This window comes from Peromyscus maniculatus, chromosome 7 (assembly GCF_049852395.1).
Source record: "Peromyscus maniculatus bairdii isolate BWxNUB_F1_BW_parent chromosome 7, HU_Pman_BW_mat_3.1, whole genome shotgun sequence".
In the NCBI taxonomy this organism is placed as follows: domain Eukaryota; kingdom Metazoa; phylum Chordata; class Mammalia; order Rodentia; family Cricetidae; genus Peromyscus; species Peromyscus maniculatus.
Genome location: NC_134858.1, coordinates 16894334 through 16903428, shown reverse-complemented (window position 1 = coordinate 16903428; position 9095 = coordinate 16894334). Strand labels below are relative to the sequence as shown.

The window sequence follows — 9095 nt, the reverse complement described above, 5'->3', positions numbered from 1 at the left end:
CCGCGAGTCGCAGACACGTGTGCGTGTGCGCAGTGTTCGCGGGCGTCTAAATTAGAGTCGGCTCCGGCACCCGATCTGTATTTACCCAGCGTGCAGCGGGAATGTGTCTACAATGCTGTTGTGAACCAAGTCTCTCGGGAGAGCATCTGCGCGTTCCTCGCCTTGGGCGCCGCAGCCTTTGCTGAATAACTAGTGAGTTTCTGCAATCCAAACTGCACCAGAAGATCAACTGGGGACACTTGTGACCTCGCATATGTCTCCAAGCTTTGACACCCCTCCCCACATGCATACCTGGCTCGATGACAACAAACACGTTGCCCGGATGGAAGTCTGTGACAGCCCATGTGGCCTGAGCGATCATCTCTAACTTGTTGCTATGCTAGATTTCCTATCTGGGTATCTGCTTCCTCTAATCCGAGCAGGAGGCCCCGCCCAATTCTTGTGTTTACCCCTCCCCCTTCATTAATCGTAACCCCGGGGACCGGGTCTAGCTCCACCCACTGGCCTCAGTAACGCGCAAGATCTGTAGTGGAAAAGGAGGTAGGAGAAGGGAAACTTACCTTCCAATCAGAGCTGTGGTGTGTATCCGCGGAGCCAATCAGGAAGAGCCATACCAAGAGCCAGCCCTCCCCCATCCCAGGGCCTGGAGGGAGGCCAGTTTTGCCCTTCTACCCCGCAGGGATAAATCCAGCAAAACACTGCGGAGAGGAACTCGGGTTCGGGGACCCCAAACTGCTCTTGAAGGAGAAACTTCAGCTGCCCCGAGACACACGAGGTGTTGTTTCCTCCAGTCCCGGGTGTTGAAACCAAGGTCAGGCAAACGTACTACCCCTGAGCTGCAAGTCTTGAGGCCCTAAACAAGAAAATTGGAGAAAGCAGGGTCCCCTAAAAAGGAAACCACTTTCTCCAAGAACCGTTGGACAGAGCCCGAGGAAGAAGGCTTTATTGATCATTAGGAGTATCTGAACTAGTTGCTCTGGGCTTCTTTTTCCTCTCTCTTGTCAGGCATTGAAGAGCCGCCTATAACTGAGTCTGCACGGCCAGGCATCTGCGCACGTAGACAGTCCCCACAGCCAGAAGGATCCCCACTAGGGCTGCGATGGAGGCAGAAGCCAACGCTTTGGAGGCTGGACTCAAAGCTGGGAGCGGGAGTGAAAGTCAGGAACGAGGAGGTCTGAGGCCCTCCAAGCGTGGAGCCCACGCCTGTTCTGTGGGCCCTCATGGAGTGGCAACATCCCCTCTCCCGTACCAATTCCCCGAGGTTGCAGGGTGCCTCACCGAGGACCTGCAACATAACAGGTGCAGAACTGCTGCGCACCACTAGCCCGTCGAGATTGAGGCGTGCATGGCAGGTGAGTGGTTGCCGGAGGTCGTTGGGTCCTGCCTTCATCACGTAGGTCAAAGTGACATTAGCCAGATCTGAACCGTTGAAGCGCTCCAGACTTTCAAAATAAACCACGCGGCCACCTCTCCTCAGGCTCACCACCAAATACGCCACGGGGAACACGTGTGTCACATAGCAACGTAGAGTGTACTTGTGGCCCTCTAGGACCGGAGGCTCCAGGATCACGCTTCTCGGCCGTTCTAAGGCAAGAAGGGTAAGACCTGCAGGCACCTCCTAAAGCAACTGCCAACTACCCCACCCCTTCACCCTCTCCCCTCACCCCACCCGGCCTGAGCCCGGGGTCTCCCTCACTGTAAGCGGTGATCCTGGCGGTGGCCTCGCGCGTTTCTCCTGCGCAAGTAACGACGCAGCGCACCTTGGAATCCCAGGCCCTCACATCCAGTAGCTGGTAAGATACCCAACCGGATCCATTGAGTGTCTTTCCCTGCCGCAGCTGAGTGCGCAGGCTGGTACGCACCGGCAGGGGGCAGCTGTGGCTGCAGTTAAGCCACACCGAGCCCCCGGGAGGCACAGCCTCCAGCTCCGGATTTAAACGCACCAAGAACGGCGTTGAGGTCCCGGAAGGCGCCGAAGGGCTTTGCATCCGCTCATGCTGGGGGCTCCCACTCCTCGGATAGGCGGCCACCAGCAAAAGCGACGGGAACAGGACAGATGCCATGGCACATAGCCCGCGCTGAGGAGCAGGGGCCAGGGAGCTTCGACTGGCCCTGGAGATAAGGCTCCCTGGCCACGCCCCCGAGTGGGCCCAGGAGCCCTGTTGAAGACACCGCCTAGCCTGGACTCCAAAATGGCACATCAGACCCCACAGTTAATCAGAAGTCATTGCACTTTTCTGAACTGGGCTTTAGTTTTCACTTAAGCCCCAAGAGGTCATTAAATCGATTTTAGTGGGAATAGTGGTGGCTCAGGCCTTTAATCCCAGCATTCAGGAGACAGGCAGGTGGACCTCTGTTAGAGGCCAGCCGGTTCCACATAGAAGGTTCCAGGATAGCCAGGGCTACGCAGAGACCGTGTCTCAACAAAGACCAAGGAAAAACAAACAAAAAACTAGTTTGCAGACTCAGGGTTAGGGTAACAGGCAACACTCTGAGGAAGTGGGGGAGTCAGGAATGCTTAGAAAGGGCCCTAGCTGACTGATGTGATGCCTGTCCGCAGACTCACAGAAGGCTGAGGCCAACAGAAAACTTTATTGACTCAAAGGAAAGACTTCTGAGCTGGGAGGCTCCCCCCACCCCCACCCCCAGCTTGCAGGACCCTCCTAAGTGGTTGCAGCATTTTATTCCAGGCTTTCTCCTTGAGGTGGAGCCAGGTGGGGGCATGCAGATTGACCACAATTTCATGAGCATGAGACTTAATTGTTCAGCTGTCAAGGATGGGCATCCATATTTAGGTATGGTGGCTGACATGGGGAGCAATGGCGGGAATGACCGTGAGTGGGGAGGTGGTTACCATGGTTACCTCCCATGATGGCTCTGGGAGCCAGGGATGCGGAGTCAGGACTCCAAGAGAGGCCGGTGAGCAGGGGACCACTGCTAGTCCACTTAGTATTTTTGTGACTCATGAAAAAAGCAGCTCTTAGAGAGAGAGCGTCCTGACCAGCAGAGGGGCCCTAGCCTCAGGTGAACCCTTCTCCAGGCTCTGTGTGTGCACAGTCCCTGCAACAGTATCCAGACAAGGACCTGTGTGTTCGCCTGCTCACTGCTTTAGTGTCTGTGCAGGGCACTCAATAAATAGCAGTTAAAACTCTGAATTAATAAATACATCATCATGAAGAGTTGGGGACGATGTCCCAGCGCTCCTATGTCAGAGGAAGCATGGTCTCATGTTCTTGTGTTGTGTCTCTTGGATATAGACACTCTTCCTTAGGCGGGGGCCCTCAGCATGGCCAACAGGGAATGAGGTTAGCATTTCCTGGCTGAAGGCCACAAGGCTGTGGGTGTGTCCAGGTCACAGATCCACGCCCTCACGATCTTGCTCGTCTCTCCACTTAGTCCTGAGGCTACAAGTGCAGGGCCAAGGAGATCTGATTTGTGCATCCCCAGACCACCATCCTGTTGTCACAGCCTGAGGAGGTGGGTGAGGGTAAACACTGTCCACCTTTCTGTTCAAAAGCAGCACCAGCTGCTGCCCGCAGGGGGGCCTAGGGAGGTGTTGGCTCCTGGTGGTTCAGGGAGGCGGGGCTTGTGCCTTGAGTTTCATGGCCTCCTCCTGTGCCCTCTGTAGCTCGTATCTCCTGATCTTTCTCTGGCGGTTGTAAAGGTAAATGGTCAGGCCCACAAGCAGCACAATAAGCAGCAATATCACCAGAATGGCGATGACCAAGTTGTTATTGTTGGGGGGGATGTCTGTGTGGTAGAGGCAGAAGGGATTGGTAAGGATTAAAGACCTGACACCCTGCCCACCACTCACCCAGCCCTATACCCCAGGACACTCACAAATCGTCAGGGACACTTCCCTGGTGACATTTCCATGAGAGCTCGTGGCCTGGCACACGTAGGTACCACTCATCTCCCGTGTGACAGTGACCACCACCCCAGTGGGTAGCCGGGCATTATCTGCTTTCCTGCTGCAGGTCACCTTGGGGGATGGGTTCCCCCTGGCCTCGCATTTCAGAGTCTGCTGAGACCCCTCCAGCCAGGTCCAGTTCCTCGGGCAGGCCCCCTCGTCCAGCCAGGGGCCATCTGTGGAAATGATAGTGTGAGGACACAGGTCAGGGAGAGCTCAGGGGGCACCCGGGGAAGTTAGGGGATCGCGATCACCACCCCGCGGCCCCACTCACACAGCACGTGGAGTTTCTGGGTCTGGTTTTTTAACAGCTCCTGCCCAGCCACCTTCAGGGCCGCAGAGCAACGGAAGAGTCGCTGGTCATCATCAGCGCTGGCGTTCAGCGTGAAGCTGACCTGCGGGGACGGGTCCCCGGGCGGAGCATCACTCAGCCGCACCACCTGCGCTCCACCGTGGGCTTCACACTTCACCGTCACCTGGCTTCCTTCTGAGACCTCTGACGGGCTCAGGGTCAGGACCGGAGCTGAAAAGCCTGGGGGCGGGACACACCGTAAGCCCCCACCCGCCACTCCGGCCCTTGATGGCTCAACCTCGAGTGTAGGTAGGTGGGCCTTACTCTGAGGTCTCCTCTAGTGTCAGCCCCAACCTCCAGCACTGGCCATCGGCGGAGTGGACTCCTCCTTTGAAAGGCCTCGTATTTTTGTTGTTGTTGCTGTTTTTTGGTTTTTGTGGGTTTTTTTTTTTTTTTTTTTTTTGAGACAGGGTCTCACTGTGCAGCTCTGGCTAGCCTCGAACGCATAAGAATCCCACCTGCCTCTGCCACCCCTGTGCTGGGATTAAAGGCGTGCATCACTACTCCCTGCCTCAGCTCTTTCTCTTGAATGTGCCTCCACTGGCATTAATCATGCCCCTGGTGCCAGTCCTGACTTCTGCGTGGGCTGCCCCACACGTAGGCCACGCCCCCGGGGATCCTCACCCCTGTGCCCCTACACTGGGCAGTACCCTTTCAGTACCCCTCCTTTGGTATCAATCAAGTCTCCAGCCTCCGCTATCTCTGGACTAGGTGCACTAGGCCCTGCCCTTCTTACTGTAGATGTTCAAGGTCTTCTCTGCCTCCCGGTTCTGGTCTGCCAGCTCTAAAACACAGCGCAGCTGATGAGTTCCCTCCAGCTCCGGAGTCACCTCCACCAAGGCGGTGGCCGACACCAAGTCTCCGCGATTTGTGCTCTTGGAGGTCAGTGTGTGGCCTCCCAGCTCCAGATGTAGCTGGGCTTCAGAGGCAGGAAACAGGCCGTCCAGGTAGCAGACCACTTTCTGCCTGGTGCCCACCTCCAGGAGGTCAGAACTGTTGAGCTTTGGGCTGGTCCCAGGAAGATCTTAAGAGAGAAGACAGGCATGCGTGAGAGCCATGGCCACCCACAACCCCCTTTTGGCTTCCTATTCATTTAATGTATTTATGTATACACGTGTACACGACTCACTCGTGGAGGTCAAAGGACAACCTTCAGGAGTCCGTTTTCTCCTTTGGAAGTTGGGAACTGAACTGTCTTCTAGCTCGGATGCAAGCCCTTTCTTTACCCAATGAGCCATCTCGCCAGTCCCAAAACTTCCACTACGAAGATCACCATTTTCTCAGCACCTCTCCCCTACTGCAGGGGCTGGCTTCTTCCCAAGATCCCACCTGCACCCTCTACCTTGGTTCCCAGGGTCTCACCGAAAGTCCGCAGCTGCCTGGCCTCGGAGACGTTCAGGAACACTTGCAGCCCTTGCGGTCTGAGGTCCAGTTCTGTGCGGCATGAGAAATTGGCTCCATGGTTATCTCTGCTCGCCAGCACCTTGGTTGTGATCTCGTTGGGGTTCGTGGAGTTCACACCCAGTTTCTCCGCATGCAGCTCCTCCCCCCCTTGGAAGAACACCACGGAGAGCTGGCTCCGCGGTGCCCCACCTTCCACCAGGCAGCGCAGGGTGAGGGTCTTGCCCACCTGCTGCCAGGCGGGCAGAGGGTCCAGCTCCACACGCTCAGGGAACGCTGCAGAGAGAGAGGGGGTTGGGGATCCTGTAAGCTGGACCGCTGCATACAGACCACACCTGTCTGACGACCTCGGTCTCCCCAAAACACACCCCACCACGTAAGCAGCCAGGAATGCAGAGAGCTTTGGGGAAAGCTAGGGAGGAGGCCAGGAGTGTTTGCACAGAGACCATAACCATTCCCAGAAGCAGTATCTGAGAGCTGGAAATAACTCCAAATTCTGTCGTCAGAACACTGGGCAACTAAGTAGGAATTGAAGCACCTGGGTGTGCTACAGGTTGATCCGACTCTTCAGGACCAAGGGCGTGGTGGCCCAGTCTTAGAGGGCTTGTCTGCCAGGCAGGAGGCCCTGGGTTTCAGCCCCAGTCCCACTAGTAAAATAAGATTCAATTAAATTAAAATGAGCTAGTGGCTCAGTGGGTAAGTGTTGGCCAGGTAAGCCCGAGTACCTGAGTTCAATCCCTGCATCCTGTGTAAAGTTGGACAAAAAGAATCAACTCCACAGAGTTGTCCTCTGACCTCCACATGTTCACATGGCTTACAAGTCTGCATTCATAAATCATACACACAATAAGAATAACAGCTGGAGCCTGGCGGTGGTGGCGCACACCTTTAATCCCAGCACTCGGGAGGCAGAGGTAGGTGGATCTCCGTGAGGTCGAGGCCAGCCTGGTCTACAAATCAAGTTCCAGGTAAGTCAGGGCTGTTGCACAGAGAAACACTATATCAAACAAACAAACACCAAAAAACAAACAAAAGTTTAAGGTTATCCTCTGCTGCCTATGAAGCAGGAGGCTAGCCTGGGCTATGTCAGATATTATCTCAAAGAGGGATGGGGCGAGATATTATTCAAAAGGTAAAGGGGTTTGCCACCCAATCTGAGAAATCCATATGGTGGAAGAGAAAGCAGATTCCCAAAAGTTGACCTCTGAGGGCTGGAGAGGTGGCTCAGTGGTTAAGAGCACCAGCAGATCTTGCAGAAGACCCAACATATGATGGCTCACAATCCCAGGGAATATGGCGCCCTCTTTTGGCCTCCTTAGGCACTGGGCATGCACTTGGTGTACAGACTTACCTACAGGCAAAACATCCATACATATAAAACAAAAATTAATCTTCTTATAAACGTTGACCTCTGACATCCACACACACACTGTGCCATCTCTTCACATACAAAATAAATACAGATTAAAAAAATACAACTTGTAATCCCAGCACTTGGGAGGCAGAGGCAGGCGGATCTATGTGAGTTCGAGGCCAGCCTGGGCTACCAAGTGAGCTCCAGGAAAGGCGCAAAGCTACACAGAGAAACCCTGTCTCGAAAAAACCAAAAAAAAAAAAAAAAAATACAACTTGTAGGATTTGAAGTCCTTTCAAACCTAAGCCCCCAAACAGCCACAGAGTGCTTTCTCTGTCTTAAAACACAGGCACGTGGGGGAAGGCATGGCACTTCATTTATTTATTTATTTATTTTTTGGAGCTGAGGACCGAACCCAGGGCCTTGTGCTTGCTAGGCAAGCGCTCTACCACTGAGCTAAACACCCAACCCCGAGCACTTGACTTCTTGACTCTGAGCTTCACGAATCCTCTCACGGAGTCCTGTCGCTCCATTCCTCACATACTTGTCTGCCCTCCCCACCTCGGATGCTGCAATCACAAGCGGCAGTGCGGCCGGGCTGTAAGTCAGCTTTCCGCTCTCCAGCTCCTGGGGACTGTTCCACAGCCTTCACGCCGGCCCCCCCCGCCCCCCCCCCCCCCCCGGGGAGAAAGTGCTAGCTCCTGACAGCGCCCTGCCTGACTGACTCACCAATGTGCAGTCTTCTCTCTCCCAGCAAGGCGGGAGTTTCCTACCCCAGCCTTGCTCTGGGCTGTTCCCTCTGACTGAAGAACACCCACACATACCCACACATAGCTGGGGTTTTGGGGTGTTGCTTGTTAGTGGACCCACCCCGGCTGACCTGCAAATCACTATGTAGACCAGGCTGGCCTTGAACTCTGTCTCCCAAATACTGGGATTAAAGGTGCACAACCACCACCCTGGCTCCAGCTTCTTGCGTTCACAGAGTGGAAATTAAGGCACAGTTGAACAGCCGAAGTGACAGATACAGAAATACAGCAGAGACAGAATTCCAGCTTCACCTTTGGCTTCTCAAGATCAGGCACCCTGGAAAAGCTCTTCAGAGGGACTTCCTAAGGCCACCGGGAATGCTTGGGGACTTCCCTCCCTCCAGGGCAGCATTGGCACATAAACCCACATCCTCCAAACCACATGCTCAACTGAGATTTCCCGAAGGCTTTTGTCCTGATACTGCTAAGACTGGTGGCCTTTGGGGTTCCCTGCACCAGAGCGATCTGAGGAAAGCTGGCATGGTCAGCAAATAAACCATGATGCCAAGTGCCCAGTAGTCATCTGCTTCTTCAGTGCTAATTCCAATGCCAAAGCCAGCGGGGCAGAACCTCTGCCTGGAATTTCCCCGGTAGAGGCTAGGGGAAAGAGCCCCTGCCTAGATTACAGAGGAGCTGGGAGGTGTGCTGGTCACTGGTGCTGGCCTGGCATGCAAAGCCCTGGGTTCCATGTATAAATATAGTCTCCCTCATTCTGTCCCCACTGCTCCCGAATACAGAAATTGTCACAGCGCTCCTCCTCAGCACCCATTTTCTTCTGAGGTATAACATTCCTTCGAGCAGGAAGGCGCTTCTGCATTCTTTTATACAGTCACATACTATTCCACGGTATGTCCAAACCAAACCATCTCGCCATCTACTTGGTCTGCTATCTTTGAGTGGTTTGTAAATGTTTGACCTTCAAATACAGCTGCACTGCAGATTGAGGGTAGAGCTCAGTGGCAAAGTGTGTAACTGGCCCAGTGCCCAGCCCTGATGATTCCATCCCCAGCCCAAAGGGACAGAACAACCCTAGAGCCTAACCCATTCCAGATGGAAAGGATTCACTGGGGGATTTCCAAGACTGGAGGTCAAAGGACACATATATCTCTGGTGTAAAGAACCCAGGCTTGGAAGCACACACCTATCATCTGTGTGCTTGGGAGGCAGAGACACACAAAGCAAGATGTCAGGGTCTGGAGAGATGGCTCAGCAGTTAAGACCACTGGCTGCTCGTCCAGAGGACCTGGGTTCAGTTCCCAGCATCCACAT

General features: G+C 54.5%; 2 protein-coding genes across 3 annotated transcripts in view; both read right to left on the bottom strand.

Annotated features, from left to right (window-relative positions):
* Positions 1 to 836: 836 nt before the first annotated feature.
* Positions 837 to 2343, bottom strand: Icam4 (intercellular adhesion molecule 4 (Landsteiner-Wiener blood group)). Of its 2 annotated transcripts, XM_076575774.1 has the most exons (3): positions 1697 to 2343; positions 1279 to 1584; positions 939 to 1139 (listed from the first exon to the last, which is right to left on the bottom strand). In XM_076575774.1, the coding sequence occupies exons 1-3, from the start codon at positions 2199 to 2201 to the stop codon at positions 1021 to 1023; spliced, it is 930 nt and encodes a 309-aa protein (XP_076431889.1). In that variant the 5' UTR covers positions 2202 to 2343; the 3' UTR covers positions 939 to 1020. The 2 variants fall into 2 exon arrangements, with proteins under 2 accessions (XP_076431888.1, XP_076431889.1); XM_076575773.1 differs by having other exon boundaries at positions 837 to 1584.
* Positions 2344 to 3151: 808 nt separating this feature from the next.
* Icam1 (intercellular adhesion molecule 1) overlaps positions 3152 to 9095 on the bottom strand; it is a 9849-nt gene continuing 3905 nt past the window's right edge. The window contains exons 3-7 of the mRNA XM_006987027.4: positions 5625 to 5939; positions 4999 to 5286; positions 4185 to 4442; positions 3841 to 4086; positions 3152 to 3750 (exon numbers count right to left, since the gene is read on the bottom strand). Of these exons, the coding sequence (XP_006987089.1) occupies positions 3572 to 3750; positions 3841 to 4086; positions 4185 to 4442; positions 4999 to 5286; positions 5625 to 5939 (1286 nt within the window). The 3' untranslated portion in view covers positions 3152 to 3571. The remainder of the gene's footprint in view (positions 3751 to 3840; positions 4087 to 4184; positions 4443 to 4998; positions 5287 to 5624; positions 5940 to 9095) is intronic.

What these genes read in the sequence shown, in the direction of transcription:
- Icam4 (XM_076575773.1), bottom strand. Translation starts at nt 2,201, where the DNA reads ATGTGCCATTTTGGAGTCCAGGCTAGGCGGTGTCTTCAACAGGGCTCC. An exon ending in CGCCAGGATCACCGCTTACA is followed by an intron (nt 1,585 to 1,696) that starts GTGAGGGAGACC and finishes TTCTTGCCTTAG; the next exon opens with AACGGCCGAGAAGCGTGATC.